This window comes from Thermobia domestica, chromosome 6, assembly GCF_964235325.1.
Source record: "Thermobia domestica chromosome 6, izTheDome1.hap1.1, whole genome shotgun sequence".
Lineage (NCBI taxonomy): Eukaryota > Metazoa > Arthropoda > Insecta > Zygentoma > Lepismatidae > Thermobia > Thermobia domestica.
In genome coordinates, this window is record NC_137459.1 from 233,588,607 (window position 1) to 233,609,910 (window position 21,304).

The window sequence follows — 21,304 nt, forward strand, 5'->3', positions numbered from 1 at the left end:
ATGGGGTCATATATGTTATTTCACTTACTATATATATATGGGTAGTGGCACAGGGGTAGCACAGGTAATTAGCACAGGGGTAATTTATATATATGATAAATTACATTACTATTGAATGCGAATGCGATCATTATTCAACTCGCGTGTCCGTGGATGAACCTCCTATGGAAATACAGTTCTGTTATAATTTAACAGTGGTCCTCCAACTATTGCGCATCAATCATACATAGCAAACATAAAAAACATTGTTCCTACCAGGGCCGGATATGCGAGTGTAGAGAACTAGTTAGTGTGTGGACAGTTTTGTGTGAACAAATAAATTCAGTGACAGTAAAAATAGCAATATGGCGGCGTACGTGAACGTCAGGTAAAACATTTCCCGCGCGTCTGTGTCAGTGCGGTGGTGCCACATCACACCCAGATCGGAGAGAAGAGGTCCAGGATTGCAGCAGCAGAGCAGTATCCAGACAGCAGCTTTGCAACCAAAGGTCAGTAAGTATCTGGCTCATCCTTTATTTTCCTTGCTTGTTTAAATCAAATTTAGAAATGAGTGAGACACAACGCCTGTTACGCCAACGTGCTGCGTACAAAGGGAAAATTTCGCGCATACAGACATTTATAAATGAATTTGATGAAGCCCAACAAAATGTAGAAGACATTAAAGCACGGGTGGAGCATCTGGACAGAGTGTGGTTAAAACTGCAAGAAATACAAGATGCCATTGAAATTGAACAAGAGGATGATACCGACAGCACAGGGGTAGAAATCGAAAGCTTGTATTTCGGTGTAAAGGCACAATTACAAACGCTTCTGTCGAAACAGGAACACAAAAATCAGTCCTCAGATCATGACGCATCAAGAGCAAATACACACACACAAATAAAGTTGCCCGCGATTGAGATTCCTGACTTTGACGGGGATTACAAACAGTGGCTTCCCTATGAAGACACATTCAGATCCCTTATGCACAACAATAAAGACATTGCCACTATTCAAAAACTGCAGTATTTGAGATCAACTTTGAAAGGGGAAGCGCTAAAATTGGTACAAAATCTGCCCATCACAGAAGCAAATTACACTGTAGCATGGAAATTACTGTCAGACAGGTACTCAAATAAACCACTAATAGCTGCATCGTACATTCAAGAGATCCTTAATATTCGTCAGGTGCAAAAAGAAAACGCAGCAGAACTCAGGGAGTTTGTAAACACCGCGGCAAGCAACATGAACGCATTACAAGCGCTCAAAACAGATGGTCAGCTATTAGACATGATTCTTATACAGCATTTTGTGTCACGATTAGACAATAGCAGTAGAAAAGCATGGGAACTACGCAAAACTGAAACACCACCACGCTTCCCACGCTTGACGAATTCCTGTCCTTTTTGGAGAAAAGATGCCAAGGGTTGGAAACAATGAATGCAAACACAAGTGAAGTAAAGGGGGCAAGAATACATCAATCACAAACAAAGGGTGTTAAGGGCAATCATACGAAGGCGTATGTGTCCACAGTTTCTCGTGCATGCCAGTTTTGCAAGGAAGCTCATCCTATATTTGCATGCCAATCATTTATTAAAGCTAGTGACAAACAAAAGAATGTGTGTGTTCGCAAGAATGATCTCTGTATTAACTGTCTGCGGGAAAATCATCGAGCAAGCGAATGAAAATCAAGTTCATGCAAAAAAAAAATGCGGCAAGAAGCATAATACATTGTTGCATTATAATAAACAATCAAGTGGATTATCGTCTTCAGAGGGAAGAAAGACAGAGAATAACAGAAGCAGCAACACGCCCAATGGAACTCAAGAGGAGCAAGATAATGTCCTGGGTTCATAATGTACACTTAAAGGGTTGCATACATCACATGTGTTACTCTCCACGGCCATGGTGAAGGTTAAGGACAGCAGTGGACAGTGCATTACATGTCGGGGCCTTCTGGACAGCGCATCCCAAAGCCATTTTATTTCAGAGGCATTGGTCCAGCGTCTGCGTCTCAAGAAGCACAGAAGGCACATGCTCATTCAAGGCATAAACGATGCTGCGTCAGAAGCACGGTTTTGTGTTGATATCGCACTACAGTCAATGGTGACGTCATATCAGGCAAACATCAGTTGTTCAGTGTTGCCACGCATCACTGGAAATTTACCGGCGGAAAGAGTGGACTGCAGAAATTGGAAAATCCCGAAGAATATAGCACTGGCGGATTCCACTTTCAACGTTCCAGGGAAGGTCAACTTGTTGTTGGGTGCGGAAGTATTCTTCAGGATACTCAAAGCGGAACGGAAGTTGCTGGGAGAAGAGCTTCCGGTACTACAAGACACACAGCTGGGTTGGGTCATCGCAGGAAGCATCCCATCAGAGTGCCACAGAAACAGTCCAGTGACGTCATTCTTCACCAGAACAGAAGACAATCTTCACGATCAACTACGTCGTTTTTGGGAGCTGGAAGAAGTGTTCACCAACCCTCGGACCGCCGAAGAGTCAGCATGTGAAACGGATTTCCAGAAAAATTTGGTGCGAGACGAGACAGGCAAATTTGTGGTTCGTTTGCCATTGCGTGAAGGCAGATCTGTACTTGGTGACTCATTGCAACAAGCAAAAGTTAGACTACAGCAACTGGAGCGGAAACTGAAGCGTCAACCCGAGCTACATGCGGCATATGTAAAATTTCTTGAGGAAAACGAACAACTGGGACACATGAAAGAAATTCAAGAATCGCAGTTAAGAGAAGAAAACAAAGGAGCAGACTTTTACCTACCACATCACGCCATGTTCAATCCCAGCAGTACCACAACGAAGTTCCGAGTGGTGTTCGATGCATCAGCTAAATCTACAAGTGGCAAGTCACTAAATGACATTCTCATGGTGGGTCCTACGTTGCAGCAAGATCTGTTCTCCATCGTATTGCGATTTCGTGCCCATTCTATAGTGTTTACTGCTGACGTAGAGAAAATGTACCGCGCCATTAGAGTACATCCCGATGACACATCATTGCAACGTATTCTATGGCGAAGATCACTTGAAAAAACAATTCGAACATTCGAGCTTCAGACCGTAACCTATGGCATGGCTTCATCATCATTTTTAGCTACAAAATGCTTGCAACAGCTGGCGGAAGAGAAATCACATCTATTCCCTCAGGCATAGAAAATATTAAAAGAAGAATTTTTCATGGATGATCTCGCAAGTGGTGCGAGCAGCACAGAGGAGGCCTTAAGGCTACAAGCAGAACTCATTTCTTTGCTTCAAGGGGGAGGATTCAACTTACGCAAATGGTGTTCAAATAGTGCGGCTTTGTTGGAAGCCATTCCGCCAGAAAATCGAGGAATTGAATCTCCCGTCCAGTTTCAAGATGTGGAGGGCGTCAACACATTAGGTCTATCCTGGCATTCAGGCAAGGACAAATTTTTCATTAAACATCGGCCAGCAGACATCATTGCAAATTCAAGTAGCATCACCAAGCGACAGGTGGCATCTGTGGTAGCGACTATCTTTGATCCACTAGGCTTGATAAGCCCAGTAGTAATCACATACAAGTGTTTTCTGCTAAGATTGTGGTTAGAACCAATCACATGGGATGATGAACTACAGCCGGAACTTCACGCAAGATGGCAAACTTGCAGCAGCAATTATCATTCATTAAAGGTATTCAAGTAGATCGTTTCGTTTTAGTAGAAGAAGAACCAGTCAGTATTGAACTATGTGGATTTGCGGACAGCAGCGAATCAGCCTATGGAGCCTGTATCTACGTACGATCAACGAATCAAAATGGTCAAACAAAAACACAATTGATGTGTGCGAAATCACGAGTAGCACCACTAAAGAAAATCACATTAGCCCGTCTAGAATTGTGTGCAGCATTGGTACTCGCAAATTTACTTCATAAAATTTTACCTGTTCTACAGTTCAAGATAGACAAAATTTATTTGTGGTCTGATTCCCAAATTGTGCTTGCTTGGTTATCGTCATCGCCCACAAGATGGAAACCGTTCGTTGCGAACAGAGTTGCCCAAATACAGGACATGACTCAAATCAGCGACTGGCAACACTGCAGATCAGCAGGCAACCCAGCGGATATGATCTTTCGTGGTGTCGAACCTGCTTCCATTCAGGACCGAAAGATCTGGTGGGAGAGGTCTCCAGGTTTGTCACAGCCCAAGGACTCATTGCCTTCTTCAAGAAAGAATTCCAGCATTCAGGACGTTCCCGAAGCAAGAGAAAAAACAATTGAAGCTTTGACTACACAAGAGCCTCAGCATGACGTCATCAGCAAGTTTTCCGGACTAACGAAGCTAGTACGAGTGATAGCTTACTGTCGCCGTTTCATGCACAATGCAAGAAGGGGAAGCGAGCGAAAGACAGGCAGTCTATCAACGAGTGAACTAAACAATTCGCTACAGCTGTGCATCAGATTAGTGCAACAAAGGGAATATAAACAAGAAATCAAGGACGTTAGTGCAGGTCGTCAAATCTCAGCACGTAGCCCTCTCAAAAATTTGTGCCCTCTATTGGATGAGAACCAAGTGAGACGAGTGGGTGGAAGTTTAGAAAACAGTAACCTTCCCTATGAAGGAAAGCATCTAGCCATTATTCCTTCAAATTCGCATCTGGCAACACTGATTTTGGAAAATGAGCATAAAAGACATCTTCACGCTGGGGTACAATTATTAGTATTATCTGTGCGTCAACGATACTGGATCCCTAAGTGTCGTCAATTAGCAAAGAAAATTATTCATCATTGTGTGACATGTGTTCGTCTCAAGGCATCACCTATAACTCAACAAATGGGACAATTGCCATCTCATAGAGTACGGCCAGCATCAGCGTTTTTAAATTGTGCGGTCGATTATGCAGGGCCAATAAACATCAAATCAACTTTCAGAAGCAAATCGCTCAAAAAATGTTATATAGCGGTATTTGTTTGTTTGTCTACAAGAGCCATACATTTGGAAGCGGTCAGTGACCTCACAACGGAATCTTTCCTTGCAGCCATGAGAAGATTCATAGCAAGAAGAGGCAAATGCAGTAATATTTACAGCGATAATGGCAAAACATTTGTAGGTGCAAATAATGCGCTTAAAGAATTATACAAGATGTTACGAGAAGATACATTTCGTAAAGAGGTGGAGAAGTTGACATCTTCGGAAGGCATACAATTGCATTTCATCCCGACGCAATCTCCGCACTTCGGGGGATTGTTGGAGGCAGGAGTGAAATCTATGAAGCATCATCTCGTCAGAACTACAAAGGGCGCGACATTGACCTTTGAGGAACTTTGTACCCTCTTAGCGCAAATTGAGGCGTGTCTGAACTCTCGTCCTATAACAAAAATTAACGACGACCCTAGCGATACAGATATTTTAACCCCTGGTCATTTCCTAATAGGCAAACCTATCACCTCTATCCCTGAGCCAGACATAAGTGACCTCCCTAACAACAGACTAGACCGTTGGCAGCAAACACAAAAATATTTACAAGTGATTTGGAAGCGGTGGTCGAAGGAATACCTGAACGGACTCCAGCAGAGAAACAAGTGGTATTTCCACAGGAACAATATAATCCCAGGTACTATCGTGTTGTTGAAGGAAGCAAACATTCCTTCTTTGCCATGGCGCTTAGGTGTAATTGAAAAAGTGCATCTGGGTAAAGACTCGCTAGTGAGAGTTGTTACTGTACGAACTGCAAGCGGCATCTACAAACGTGCAGTGAATAAACTGGTTCCATTATCTTCCCCAGTTTCTTCCCATCAGTGACAATTATGTGTGAAAGTGTCTCATTGTTTGTTGGTCGCTATCCGACCAAGAGGGGGGAGTATGTTAGTATTTTCTTATTTCCCTTCCAAATAGTGTGCTTTCTTGGCCCAAAGATGGCATTGGAATGCATTTTTTGTAAACAGTACCACTTTCCAACTTTCACCCTAAAGACAACCGTTAAGAAAGGGAGAAGGGGGGAAGAAGTGTCCTCGCCGGAGCGAAGATGGTTCGTCGCAGGGGTGCCAACCATACGATAATTTATCGTGATATACGATAATTTAAGCCGTAATACGATATACGATAATGCCCTTGCGATAATAGGTGAATATACGATAATTTTAGAACGTACACTTTTTAGCAGTTTTTGAATGTGCAAATAAATTGTAGGTGTGCATTAAAGAATTATAAAACACACATTTTTAACAGCCATTCTCGCCAAAATAAATCAGTAACGATTTGAGAATTGGTAACCCTGCATTCCTGCATCCATCACATTTACGTGGAGGTGGCAATATTGTTTGTTCATGATAGATGACTCTATTATTCGCTCACGTGAATGTTAGCGCCTTTGTTTGGATCTCAAAAACAAAGAAGTTGGAATCGTTCTGTGGCAAGTGTAATTACGTATCGCGTAATTACTTTGCGTAATTAAGTATAAGGATAGTGACACCGATGTGGAGTTCGAAAGTGAAGATTGCTAGATAAGTTTATTATATATTATTGCTATTATACTTGTTTCTACAATTATCACGCCTATAACGAATATACGATATTTTTTTGTAATATACGATAATTTTAAGGACGAAAATCGATAATTTTGTTCTCCGAGGTTGGCAACGCTGGTAATTGGTCGCGAGGAACAGAAGTGAGCAAAGATGGAGAGTGCGCGGGTGCTTGTGTAGTGCGTAAAATTAACGTGGAGTGCACTTAGCGTCCGTAGATTTAGCGCCCACATATAATATCGTATACTTAGCGCCCAGAAAATATTTGATGCTTATCAGTGTGCTAGGGTTGACCAAAGAGAGAACTAGTTTATATGTATAAATGTAGTTTCGTACTCAAATCATCTATCCCATCCCCTCTCTTTTGACGACTAAAGAACAAAAATTTTTCACTTGAAAGATCCTGCCTAAGGGGTTTTAAAACTTCCTGCACAATTGTCATGTCACTTTTAAAACCCCTTAGGCAAGTTGAAAGAAATGTGTTCTTTTCTTCCTCTTCTGTTCATCACCGTCAGCTCTAACACTCTGACTTTTCATGTACATCTGTAATTACGTACAATTTAATTAAGACTTAAGAACATTACCATATAACCTATGAGATTTTCATATATGGATGTGAATTCATGTGCCAGCGTTATTTTAAAATTTATATAGTTTTAAATAACAATAATTACACGCACCTTAATGCAAATACTACTGCATGGAAAACAGCAATTATTTATGCACATTGCATAACTTCATTTCCTATCGTAAATACAGGGTGTCAAAAAATTCAAATGCCAAATTTGCTGGGTAATTCTGTATATCAAATGAAAATAAAACGTTCTAATGAACATGTGTCAAGTGTTATAAGCCGCCCTAAACGCAATCAATCACATTTTAAACCCTAGTTTAAAAATAATGGAACATATCGTAAGTAGTTAAAGAAATTCGGCAAGAACTAGTATTTCCTCTATCTAAATATCCATACAAGGATACACTTTTAACCCTAGGACCACGGGCGGCGATTAGGGGGGGCAAAGGGGGGGCAGTTGCCCCTCCACGTTTTGAAATGACCCTTTAATGTATATAGTTTCATTTGGAAATATAAAGTTTTGTATGTATTATTGGTTTATAGAATACAAATGGTGCCATAAAATATTTGCCGTTCCATGAGTACGTATTGGTTATCTTTCCGTGAAGTTAAGAAAGCTACAGAAATTGCGTTTTAAAAATGCCACTAAAAATGGCCCAAAAATTAAGCTGTTGGAGCGAGACAATTCGAGCGTACTTTCATTTCATCTTACAAGGGCTCGATATGTTAGTAAGCCGCTCTGGATCTAATTGAGATATCATTTCGCAAGAAAAGAAGTCTTTCACAAGTTATTCTTTAATTGCACAAAAATTGACAGTTCCTAAAACAGTTCTTTTCTTGAAAAATTGATAGTTCTTTTCTTTTTTATTATAGTAAGGAATATTTTGATTTGATTTTTTTCAGTTTAACATCCTGTTCAGCAGCGAAGCTATATGAGACGTGAACTTAATGATTAACGTAGAGTCCGAACCACGTGAGCTCCCTCCGGGAGTTGAACCCAGGTCTCCCACGTCAAAGGTGCCTACGTTAACAGCTTAGCCACGAAGGAGCTCAGTAAGGAATATATAATTTTGCAGTGTAATATACGAGTTTAGGGGTGTACATATACAGTTTTGTTATACAATTAAATTTAGTAAATTCAACATAATTCTAAATTTTAGGATTATTTTGTATAACTGGAATGTGGAGTGACTAAGTATTGTTGAGTTTTGATGTATTCCAAGAAAATGAAAACTGTATCTAATGGCAACGAACATGTTTCGGGAAGCTGCAAAAATATTTCTTTGAATGTCGTAGCATATGCTTGTAGTATTCACTGTCTTTCTAAGAGTAATAACACATATAATAACATGCGTGGAGTTAAAAATATAAGTTGTTCATTAATTTCCAGTTTCAATATAACTTTTGCAGAACAAGCCTTATTATCCATTACTATGATTATTTGATTAATATTATCCTTTCTATTTATTTGTTTTGCAAATTTGTTATTAAATAGGTCCCTAATCTGATCACACAATTTTCCAGACAGAATTTTAAGATGCATGATTTTATGATTTTTTGATTTCATGAGCAAGGAATCAGATCTCTTCTTACACCTTCGTTGTATAAGAGTACAAAGAGTTAGTATCTTGTGTTGCTCTTGTCAATTTACGTAACAAAATATGAAACAAGATATACGGTATTTTAACTGAAAAAGATAGTTATACAGTTATACAGCCTTTAGTCTATATAACAGTCTCCTAATAGTTATACAGCCTTTAGTCTAACAAAGTGTTACAAGCAACCAGGAAAAGTAACATTGACATACAAATACTGTATTCAGATCATGTCTTGCCTCCCCACTTTTAACGTCCAACCGCCGCCACTGCCTAGAACTACCAGGTGGGTCCATTGCACTCGTACACATACTTTCTTTAATAATTACTAAGGCTTAGTAAGTATTGAAATTCTATGACATTTCCCTGGTTGTGTTCTTGTATTATGTTATTTAAGTATTTTTTTTTTTTTTCATTTCCGTGAGTTAAGTGATAGTTTTTAAAATTTATAGCATTGGGTACCGAGTGGGTCCATTAAACTCGAACCTTAATGAAGAAATATGAGGATAGATTCAGAATAGATTGAGATTGTGGCTCGTAGCGGAGTGAACGTTCTGATAATCTTCTAACTGTCCCAATGAAGTCAGATATATATTGCAACTTTATGTGTTATTATTTAGTTTGATTGATTTAATTATTTGCAATTTTGCTTATTTTAGTAGCAGCTTTTCTTTATTTATTCACTTATGTAAGTCCATTGTCAGAAGCATAATAGTTGCTTTTGTCTATCAAACTGTATTAATTTTTCCATTGTATGCAGTTGCGTATCCAGGGGGAGTTTCCCGGGATATGAACTCCCAAGAACCAAAATTTTAAAAAGTTGCTAGAATAAAATCTAAATGTGTGCTTTCAGTCTCCACATTAACAAAAAAGTTTTCCAGAGTAGGACACTGACCCCCCCCCGAATAGAAATCCTGGCTTTGCCACTGATTGTATGTAAAATTTTGTTTATTGTTAGTGCGTTTTGATCATTGCACGTGGTAGACAAACAGATCACTAACAATAGACGTCACTATTGATGGTAGGGGAGGAATATTTTTGGTAAATCAATAAACAATGAAGAAATTGATTCCCGACAGACGATAAGATATTAGCAGACTTATATACAAATGCAACTGAAGTTTCTTGTTCAGGTACCGATATTGAAATGAGACGTTGAGTAGTTTTCTTATCCAGAGGATTGGTTAGAAGTTTGAAGCGTAGCACCTATAGCTAATGCAAAAGCACGTGCTAATGCAAAAAGCAAAACTCCAGAGAAAAGCGATCCTACATGGGCTGCCTTATGTTTTGATGACAACATCGGCGCTATTAGAATACCTGATGATGAACTGTTCCTAATTTGTGAAGTTGCAGATTCTTCACACACTCTGCAATATAATTTTATTCTTACATATAATATGACTGTAGACGAACAATTTCTCATTTTTTGGGTGCGCTGTCTCTTTTGACAATATATACCCAGTAAGATCACCCATTGCAAAACACAATGCACAACTATCCTGAAGTGGTCACTTCTAGAGCGGAGGAAAAACTCAAAGTTATCATATATTACAACACAACAAAATCACACGTTCACACTAACAATCATATGGCTCCTGTTAGATTACAAAACAATGAACAAAATGGCCTATGACAGTATTTTACATAACTGATGTAAGTGGACTCAACACTTATTGTATTGTGTCATCAAAGCGTAATTTCAAACGAGAAACAGACATTAAAAAAGTTTGAAATGCCGTAAATTCTTCATTTCGTCTGGTTAGCAGTTCGCCAACGTTGAGAAAAAATCACGGAGAATGGAAGCATCCCTGCATACTGAAGAGGAACAGTCTAAGAAATTCTCTCCAGCAAAGAGGGAGCACAAAACAAGAACTTTCTACCGCAAATGCAAGCTACATGAATGTACTGACATGTAACATTTTCGAAGTGTAACACTCCGACTTTGATAAAATTTGGCAGGTAGATATTACACATGAAATAAACGAATACGTGTTTTTTCTTTTCTGGGGAAAACTGTTTTAAGGGTAAAAGCCTCCACCCAAAATTTGGAGAAATTTGAGGTCCGAAAGACAAGAAGAAGTTAGCCGGAGTGAATGAAATTGTGCACAGATATTATAAACGTTAAATGATGGAATATGTGTTTCGTATTTTCCTGGGAAAATGGTTGGGTGGGGCACAGACCCCTTCAAACCTTTGATCTCGAAATATCAAAAGCGCTAATAACAGTACGTCAAAAATGCCTACTGGACATGGAGAATTGCAACGAAACTATGTTTACATTTCATCACGACTTATCAAAGTGCTAATTAGTGTAGTGAAAAGTACCTAAAAAGACATGGAGAATTGTAAAACAATTACCTGTGACTCATTAATTTTTAAATTTTGTTACGCAGAAATAAGTTTTCTTCTTGCAAATTTCAATATTATACTTTTGAATAGTGTTTTACTTCATAATAAAACCTCTTTTTTGCAAAAATAAAAAATAAAAAATAAAAAATAAATAAAAATAATTAATAATAATAATAATAATAATAAATAAATAAATAAATAGGTTTGTATTTAGTTTTATGTCCCATGGTTTTTGCCAGGTAGGCTAAAGAAGACTTGAATTTACTGATTATAGTGGAATCCGAACCACTTTGGTCATTCAATGCTCTCCCACCAGGAATCGAATCTTGAACCTCATACGCCAAAGGCTTGCGTTCTTGCCACTAGACCAGCGAGAAGGGATAAAACAAACATATATAGGAATATGTAAATTAAACTCACAACCAGACGTGGCTAGTGAGGGAAGTCATAAGCTAAAGCGTTCCAGACAAGTCACACGAACACGAAGTACATACTGCAGCACTTGGGATTGGCGAATTTTTATAGGGAGAATGAGAAAGTCCGATTTCTATGGAATGGTGGACGGATTTTTTTTCCGTCTCTCTGACAAGGGTCAGAAGTGATGGATTACTTACAGCAAATCGTACCAGAAGAAACTGAAGAATTCCTAATTTATTTTGATCAACATTACGCATCAGGTAGTATCTGGAGTATGCGACTTTCATCTTACGGTGATCTTACGATTCAATTTCTTTGCTAGCCTCTTTTGTTTCTTCGCAACATACCCGTTCATATAGCAAAATTACAGAAAGAGACACGAACGAGTAAATTGATAGAAGCTTCGATTTTGAAATTCCAAAAGGTTGAACCTGTCCATCCTTCCTTGTGGATGGACATTACAAAAGGATGAGGCCATGGTTTCAACTGCATCGAACAAGAGCAGCGATATGAATTACCGAAGAAGAGGGTAAAATGGAAGACAACTAGCCTTCAAAGGCGCTTGTTCAACTTAGTGATGGATTATTCTCAAAGAAACACCAAACTCGTTCAATATCTGATTGGAATTGATTACTGCATAAGGCTGTAACTTTAGGGTATAATGTGTACAATAAGGTTCGTAGAGCGATTAACTTATTGGTTCATAAAGCAACGTTCTTTTTATTATAGAACGTTACGTTGTTTTTCAGTGCTTGTAGTGTATGATATCAATTGCTTAACTATATAGATATATATTACGCATAAAGCTGTGAAATATGTATCAGACTTAATGCGGATAGCTTGTTAGATTTTTTTTTCTGAAACTGTGTAATACCATATGATAATATGACTTCTTTTCTTTTTTAGTATCAAACCCGATGTTGTATAACAAAATACTTTGGCTTGTGTAATATTTACCTGTACCTTGGGCAGAAAGTACTCATACATATGCACTATACTTAGTAGAATGTTCATTTCATATTAACAAAAGAAGAATGTTTTTAATATATGTAAGTGATTATTATGGGATAGTTGTTGCTATGGACATGTTTTATGGTTACCTAGTCAGTGAGTTTGTGTACTTAACAGTTTAAAGAAAAGGATATTTAAGTTATATCAAATAATAAACCAGTTTAACACCATTTATAGACGTTGTCATATTTATTAAAAAGGTGAGATTAATGGTATTTACATATCAAAGCTAATTTTTACATGAGGAAGAAATACTACCACTTCGAATTTTTATTTTAGCAAACGAACCAGGTTTACGACTATCTTTTTGATAAGTCGTTGTAAAAATTTGGTTTACCTCACCCGGGACTTTGTAAATTCAGTTCCCGAAGAAGAGTAAGATTGAATTTACTTTTATACTACATTTAATGAATATGAACTTAACCGTATTACGAAGTGGTAAAGTAATCATAAGAAAAATGGACAACGAAACAATGCTGCAGGAATCAAATACTAGTGACAGCGATGAGACTAGTGTAACTCCAGGATTGACATCGGAAGATATCTTGTTAGCTTTACAGCGACAAATGATGCAAATGTCTACCGAGATAAAGCAGACCATAGAGCAGAAGTCTGACGAAGCTAACAAGCGATACGAAGAATTAAAGCAGACCATGGAACAGAAGTTCCACGAATCTAACACGACCATGGAACAGAAGTTCCACGAATCTAACACGACCATGGAACAGAAGTTCAACGAAGCTAACAAACAAAATGAAGAATTAAAGCAGACCATGGAACAGAAATTTAACGAATCTAACAAGACCATGGAACAGAAGATAGAACTGAAGTTTGACGAAGCTAACAAGCAATATGAAGAATTAAGTAGACGGATAGAACGGATTGAACAGAAATCAGATGAAACGAAACAAACAATTGTCCAGGTGGTGAACGACATATCCTCACAGTTCGAGGAAAAGTTAAAAAGGATATCCGATGATTGTCAAGAAAAGCACAATCACCAAAACCAAGAAATTAGTGCTTTAAAAAAAGATTTAGAAGTAATAGAATCTTCCATTAAACAGCAAAAGATCCAGGTTAGCAACAATTCTAATAACATACGTGTAAATACACAGTTGTTAGCTACTATTCAGGAAGAGATTAGAACGTTACAGGCTAAAGACAACATTTACCGTAATAACCTGGGTAGTGATCGCTTTGAATTTCCCCACTCACCAGAGATGAACTCGCCTTCGCCGGGGTCTGATGAAGATATTATACTAGAAGAAAGTTGTCCGAAGAGTACTGATGAGCGAAACATAGATGGTGTGACGACACAGCATGTCATGGATAGGAACTATCACTCAACAAGAACAAGGAATGAGAAAAAGAAGGTAAAATTAAGTGTTAAGATGAGTGAAATCCGAGCTATGAGCAAATTCAGTGGTAAGTGTAATGAGAATGCTACTTCTTTCTTAGAGAAATTCCAAGACGAATGCAATATAATGTGTATTGATCAATCACAATATATGAAATTAATACCCCATGTATTACTCCCACCTTGTTCCTTATGGTTTAAAGCGATACGTGATCACATTAGTACATATGAGGAATTCAAAGCGGCATTGATCGCAAATTATGAAAATGACTTTTTGCTGGCAAATAGAGATGCCACCCTTAGAAATCAACACTTCAATCCTCGATTGCACAAATCTCTTGTAGAATTTGTTGTAAATGTCTACAACGAATTAAAGGTCGTTAATCCTTTGCAATCGGAATCGAGAATAATAGCATCGATTCGAAATTTGCTTCCATTTAAATTGCAACAGATCTTATTTTCCACACAGTGTATGAGTTTCAGCCATTTATTGATGCTTGTCCAATGCTACGAAACTCAATACCATGCCATGAATCTACAATCAGGAATAGGTAAAAATAAGAATAATTCAGATCATTTGGTGCCTGTTCGGAATTTAAATATTCGGAGTGTGAATAATACAGAACCTAACCTAAGCCTAGTATACTCTAGCAATCCAAATGAGCAAAATAGACAAGGTTATGTAGGGAATCCGCCTAACCTAACTAATCATGGTAATTATGATGTCAGATCACTCAACAGCAGTAGACATAAAAATAATCGAAGTACTGAGCGAAACTCCAGAAATACAGCGAACTACGTGGATAGACGTAATTGGAGATCAAGAGATGGGACTTCATATCAAAATCAAAATCACGATGAAAGACATGTACAACATCATGTAGAACCTAATCATGATAGCGCAGTACAGTGTACTTTATTAGAACCGTATGCAAGTTCGAATGTAACCTGATTACCGTTACTGAAATTAGGTTAAATTCATGTTAACTATAGTTTCTTGTAAATTTTCATTTTAAAGTTTATGTGTTAATATCAATAATGAAAACGATTCTTAAAAATACTTGAAGTGCTTAAATAGAGTTTTAGGTAGACTGGAAAATTAATTTTCAAATGATTTTTATTCTTTCTTGTTAATATGAGAAATTATAATTCGATTTATAATTAATTAAAAGCAAAGATTATTTATATTAGATTGATTTGTGTTGAAAATTTAATTGTCAAAGATTATGTTAAAAAGAAGCTCTATTCTATAAAATTAATTATTCAACGAATACCTTGTAGGAAATTCTTCTTTATTATAACATCTTAGTGCCACTATGTATACCTTTAAATGCAACATCCGACTTATTTGTTATTTAATGCGCCCGCAAAGATTGATATTACTTGTAAACCACGTTTGTCCTTTACATTTTTTGAAATCGCACTCTCCGACGACTAATTAAATGAGCGACGATATTTTTAATAAGAATGTATATTAATAATATAGTGGATAATAATATAATGAAATAAATATAATTAATGTAATTAAAGATAAATATTGATGAAATGAAAGAATTGTTATGAATGTATTTATATATATGTATATGTATATGTGAAATGTAATGAATAGATATACAAGGTGCGATCAAAATATGATGGACATATACCATGTAAAAACACTAATGTAAACGGACCAGTGGTTCTTGAAGATAAAAGCCAAGCCTACTCATGACTTTTATATTCAGTCCCTTTGTCGAGCGACATTTTATATAACAAAATACTTTGGCTTGTGTAATATTTACCTGTACCTTGGGCAGAAAGTACTCATACATATGCACTATACTTAGTAGAATGTTCATTTCATATTAACAAAAGAAGAATGTTTTTAATATATGTAAGTGATTATTATGGGATAGTTGTTGCTATGGACATGTTTTATGGTTACCTAGTCAGTGAGTTTGTGTACTTAACAGTTTAAAGAAAAGGATATTTAAGTTATATCAAATAATAAACCAGTTTAACACCATTTATAGACGTTGTCATATTTATTAAAAAGGTGAGATTAATGGTATTTACATATCAAAGCTAATTTTTACATGAGGAAGAAATACTACCACTTCGAATTTTTATTTTAGCAAACGAACCAGGTTTACGACTATCTTTTTGATAAGTCGTTGTAGTTGTTATATAGTCAGAGTTACGATATGACAGATTTTTACCGGGACAGTCCCGGTTTGGAAGCTCTTGAAATGAAATGAAATCTTTGGATTTTACATCCCACGATTAAGGAGATTGGAGTAGGATAGAGGAGACGGTGATTGTGAGAATGAATGAAATGGTGTAATGAAGAAAGTGAGAGAAAACGAGAGAACTCCGAGTTTATCCATGCACGCAGCGTTTGACTACCACAAAGCCCATTTGACGCAAGATGGGATAAAACCAGGGATCCTATGAACCAAATGTGAGTGTTTCTACCACTGAACCACCGTGACCTCCATGAAGACTCTTATCCCGGTGTTTCGCCAGTTTACATTTTGTCCCGGTTCTCAGTCGTGAGAATATGTTCACCGTTTTTTGTATGCCTTATCCTCATTGCGGTATTCTAGATTACGTCTGTTTTACAGTTTTCACATTAAAAGCTAAATATGTAACCTTAGTTTATAGTACATTTAAATATTGTAGAGCATTGCATACCACGGAGTACAGTTACATACATGCATACATGCATACATACACACACACACACACACATATATATATATATATATATATATATATATATATATATATATATATATATATATATATATATATATATACGTTTCTGCGTTTCACCCTTTCCCCCGGAGGTTATGATTCATTGAAGCGTCATAATCAGTGCTATTGGCTGGTCTCTCTGTCTCTCTCTCGCTCTCTCTCTCTCCCTCTTCATAACAGTTTTACTTAGTGGACGCTAAGTACACGGAACATGGATATAAGAAAATAACAGGAATTAACGACCTGTGGAAAGAGTGGTAAAATGAACTGGACATCCCTGATTGTGAGATAAAATCAATATAAAATTCCTTCTGTGAGCCAGAAACACTGGGCGCTAAGTCTACGGGCGCTACATGCACGGAACCAAAATTAACATTCACTATTCACATAAACAATCAATTTTCTCATTATGCACAGTAATCAAGTGCAGTAGTGCAAGACAATGTGCTTTTATCACGTCTATTTTGGTTTCCGATTATAAGGAAGCAAAAAAATCGATCAAGTGAAACAATAGATTCAATTTATATTCGTTTAACTTTATTCATTTACAATCATATTTCGTTAATTAATATATATGTTATTCCACTTACTATATATATATATATATATATATATATATATATATATATATATATATATATATATATATATATGATAAATTAAATTACTATTGAATGCGAATGCGATCATTATTCAACTCGCGTATCCGTGGATGAACCTCCTATGGAAATACAGTTCTGTTATAATTTAACAGTGATCCTCCAACTATTGCACATCAATCACACATACCAAACATAACAAACACAATCTATTCTGAAATCTTAGAGTACTTGCATTACTAACACATTAACTACCTATAAGTGGGTGCACAACCAATTTTGGGGCAGACAGAAAATCGTACAGGTGTCGACTATCTGTCTTGAAAAAAATGAAATGAAATCTTTGAGTTTTACGTCCCACGTTTATGCCGGTTAGGCTAAAGGAGACGGTGATGATGAGGAATGAATGAAATGGTGGAATGAAGAAAGTGGGAGGAAACGGGAGTACCCCGAGAAAACCCACGCACACGGTGTTTGTCCACCACAAAGTTCACTTGGCCGAGACTGGGATCGAACCCGGGACCCGAAGCACCAGAGGTGAACGCTCTACCACTGAGCCACCGCGGCCCGACTATCTGTCTTGAGTATGCACTGAGAAAAATGATTGGGTTGAAACGTAACCACGCGATGTGGTTAAAAATTTTGAAACCAAATTGAGTTGTTTGGGAACGGTGGGTGGTCACTTGCAACACAACTGCATTAACCTTTGGGTCAAAAATATTACTATATGTCACTGTAGAGTATTTTAACCCTATAATACCCCGCGTTACATATATGTAACATTGGGATTTTACTTCTTTATATTGAATACAATGGTGTTTTGCTGCTAATGCTCACTGTGACACATCTGTAACAGTACGTTCAACACCACCTACTGGATTATTGCTGAACTTCTTGTCATTTTGTCCTCCCAGAAGTACTTGAAAGCATATTTGTTTGATTCTATGATATCACACTCTGGGTATTATAGGGTTAAACCAATACTTAGGTCATACCTTGTTAACGGAAAGTGTCATATCTAAAGGAAGCTGATTTGCGTGGACAATTTAGTACTACGAACATTACAACGCACAGTGGAGGCTCGTGAGTATATGATATGGTAGTGCCAAAACGTACATAATAAAAATGTATTTCCGTAAAAAAAGAAGAAGAAGAAGAAGTAATGCAAAGGCAGAAATAACATCATTTTAGAATTATTTTCTTACATTGTACATATATATAAAATGAAGCTGTTTGTGCCTACATTAAACTTACTATAAACATAATGCAAAATGAATAGTTTTTAACTTACCTAGCATGTGGTGACTTCTGTTAAATATAAGAAGATGGGAGAAGCCTAATGGGAGCGGTAAACAAAGTCCATCCGACGATTCTTCTGTTTGGCAAATAGGTCAATGACCTTCCCATTGAAATCACTTATATCGTTCACAAAACTTTTCTCACACGATAACATTCCTAAAGCACTGAGTCTTTCCTCTTTCATACTGTTCCTGAGGAATGTCTTTATCCTCTTCAAGGCAGAAAAACATCTTTCAGCCTCAGATGTAGACATCGGCATTGTGACTAGCAATTTTAACAGCTTTACAGTTTCACTAAATGATTCACGCAAACCGTCTTCGATGAGTAGAGACAAAAGTGGAACAGCTCCAGAAATAGTTTTTAGCTCTTCCCTTTCATACAGTACTGCAAGTTCATTCTTGGGGGCCGCGGTGGCTCAGTGGTAGAGCGTTCACCTCTGGTGCTAGGGGTCTCTGGTTCAAACCCTGCTCCCGCCAAGTGAACTTTGTGGTGGACAAACACCGTGTGCGTGGGTTTTCTCGGGGTTCTCCCGTTTCCTCCCACTTTCTTCATTCCACCATTTCATTCTTTACTCATTATCACCGTCTCCTTTAGCCTAACCGGCATAACCGTGGGACGTAAAACTCAAAATTTCATTTCATTTTTCATTTTCAAGTTCATTCTTCAGTCTATTCTTTATTAAAACAGGATACTTGTCTACCATTTCACTAAGGTATTCGTCAGGGAATCTTACGTGATAGTTGTCAAATTCTTCAACTAGGAATAGGTTAGTAGCTATGAGATGACCAGAAAATTCAAATCTATTTTTAATTTCCACTGCTATTGTGTCACACACTTCCATCGCATCTCTTTTCATGGTGTCTAGTTCTTTATTATCAGTGCGTGGCCTTTTTGATGGAATGTTATCAAATTCCAACTCATTCCGAACTTCCTCAATTATAAGATCAATTTCCCCCCTTACTTTCTGAATGCCCATTTCGAAATTGTGAATTTGTTCCCTGACTTTAACGGGATCTGTGATTTTCTTCTGCAACTGTGAAAAAAATATCTCAACGTGAGGCATGATTCTATGTAAAAATGTTAGCCAGAATACAAATGTACGATCTTGAAGCCTCAGTTTATATGAACCAGCTTGTTCAATGGTACTGTGCAATTTAATATCTTCACTGTTTTCAATTGTTTCCATTACCTCAATCAGTTCTTTTCTGTACTCCACGCGAATGAAAGTTCCATCTGGTTAGTGATGTACGAGGCAGTCTTCTCTGTACAATAGCATCGAGGATTTTTGTTCTTTCCGTTGATTGTGAAAAAAGTGCGCATATCCCAGACAAATATGCGAAGAAGATACGAGCATGGCGGTTTATGGATGCTGCACGAGACATTATGAGATTAAATTGATGCGCATAACAGTGGATGTAATTTGCATTGGGATAATTATCTTTTATGATTTTTTGCACCTCATTTGTGCATCCACTCATAACCGAAGCACCATCAAAACTTTGTGCTATTAGTTTCTCTGGATTTTTGCTGAGCAAGGAATCCAGTTGGTTTAATATGCAATTTGCTATTGCACGAGCACCATGACCATCGGGATTTACAAAATTCCAGAATCTCTCTACTGGGATTCCTCCAACGATATACCTCAGTACTAAAACTAACTGAAACTGGGTAGATATATCTGTTGTTTCATCAGCTATAATGGCAACGTAATCCACACTTCTGATTTCTTTAGCTACTTCATCATGATACACTTGTAACATACAGGAAAGCAGTTCGTTTTGTATTGTTTTTGATGTGCCTTTGAACACGGATGACTGACTTAGGTGGCTTTTCAAATCTTTATCCAGTTCTGCACTGAAATCAATTAATTCTCGAAAGACACCTTTATTTGAAGAGTCCTCAGACTCATCATGCCCCCTTAATGCAAGTTCTAAAGCTCCGCAGAAACGAATGCAGTTTATAATCAAATTCAAAATGTATCTGTTTTTATTTACTTGTTCATTATGCTTAACTATGGAATGATGATATTGAGAATCCAGCCGAGCTTGGATATTTGTCTTCCCTAACAAAGACAAACTTAGTACATTGTTCAGATGTACTGCTGACTTTTCATGTTTTTTAATCTTATCCCAAATATGCACTAAGTCTGTGACGCCAGATTTTGTCCAGCTTGCGTCCCCCCCAAAAAACATACACGGAAAACAGAATAAAGCATTGGCTACATCACAACCACAAATCCAACTGTTTTTCAAATATATGTTCATGTTAAATTGACGCAATCTTTCCTTATTACGGATCACTTGCTTAACAGACAATTTTAAATTAGGCATTGGCCTTCCTAAATTTTTAACACTTAGTTTGTCGTCATATGATAGGGATGAAAACGGAATTTTCAGTAAATTAACTTACTTACCGCATTCATCGTTATGTATTGTCCTGGTTTCACGGAAAGTACTTATAAATACGAAGAAAGAAGAAAACAACACTACACTTAATTAAACGCCATCAAAAATTCGCAAAAAATATATAATTCGCAAGTTATACACACACACACCACATTCGACACCCAAACACTCATGCGCACAATGTGTTTTTATCTATTACCGGGGGGAAAAGCATACCTGCGTTGACAACACAATAACGAAAAAAACTCCAAATCGATTTTTTGGGAGGGTCAAATCCAGATGGTACATATTGATATGTAATAAGTAGCTAGTTTGGAAACACTGCAATAGAAACAAGTGAATTAGGAATCACGTGTTGGAATTCCAGGCGACTGTAGCTCCGAAACAATGCCCCCTCTCCTAGCGAAACAAATCTCCCGCTTCGAGCCACCTTCAATCGTGGCACAAAACGCTAGTTATTTCTCCGTACTTTTCTCCTGCTCTCCAA

At 37.4% G+C, this 21,304-nt stretch overlaps 4 protein-coding genes across 4 annotated transcripts; 3 read left to right on the top strand and 1 right to left on the bottom strand.

Moving 5' to 3' along the window:
• Positions 1-546: 546 nt before the first annotated feature.
• Positions 547-1,419, top strand: LOC145687469 (uncharacterized). The gene has a single exon (XM_081760922.1). It carries the CDS (start codon positions 547-549, stop codon positions 1,417-1,419), a length of 873 nt encoding a protein of 290 aa, XP_081617048.1.
• Positions 1,420-1,884: 465 nt separating this feature from the next.
• LOC145687470 (uncharacterized) lies at positions 1,885-3,147 on the top strand. Its single transcript, XM_081760923.1, has one exon. The coding sequence runs from the start codon at positions 1,885-1,887 to the stop codon at positions 3,145-3,147; it is 1,263 nt and encodes a 420-aa protein (XP_081617049.1).
• A 461-nt stretch (positions 3,148-3,608) lies between these two features.
• On the top strand, positions 3,609-5,753 carry LOC145687472 (uncharacterized). Its single transcript, XM_081760924.1, has one exon. It carries the CDS (start codon positions 3,609-3,611, stop codon positions 5,751-5,753), a length of 2,145 nt encoding a protein of 714 aa, XP_081617050.1.
• A 13,849-nt stretch (positions 5,754-19,602) lies between these two features.
• LOC145687473 (zinc finger MYM-type protein 1-like) lies at positions 19,603-20,676 on the bottom strand. Its single transcript, XM_081760925.1, has one exon. The coding sequence runs from the start codon at positions 20,674-20,676 to the stop codon at positions 19,603-19,605; it is 1,074 nt and encodes a 357-aa protein (XP_081617051.1).
• Positions 20,677-21,304: the final 628 nt, after the last annotated feature.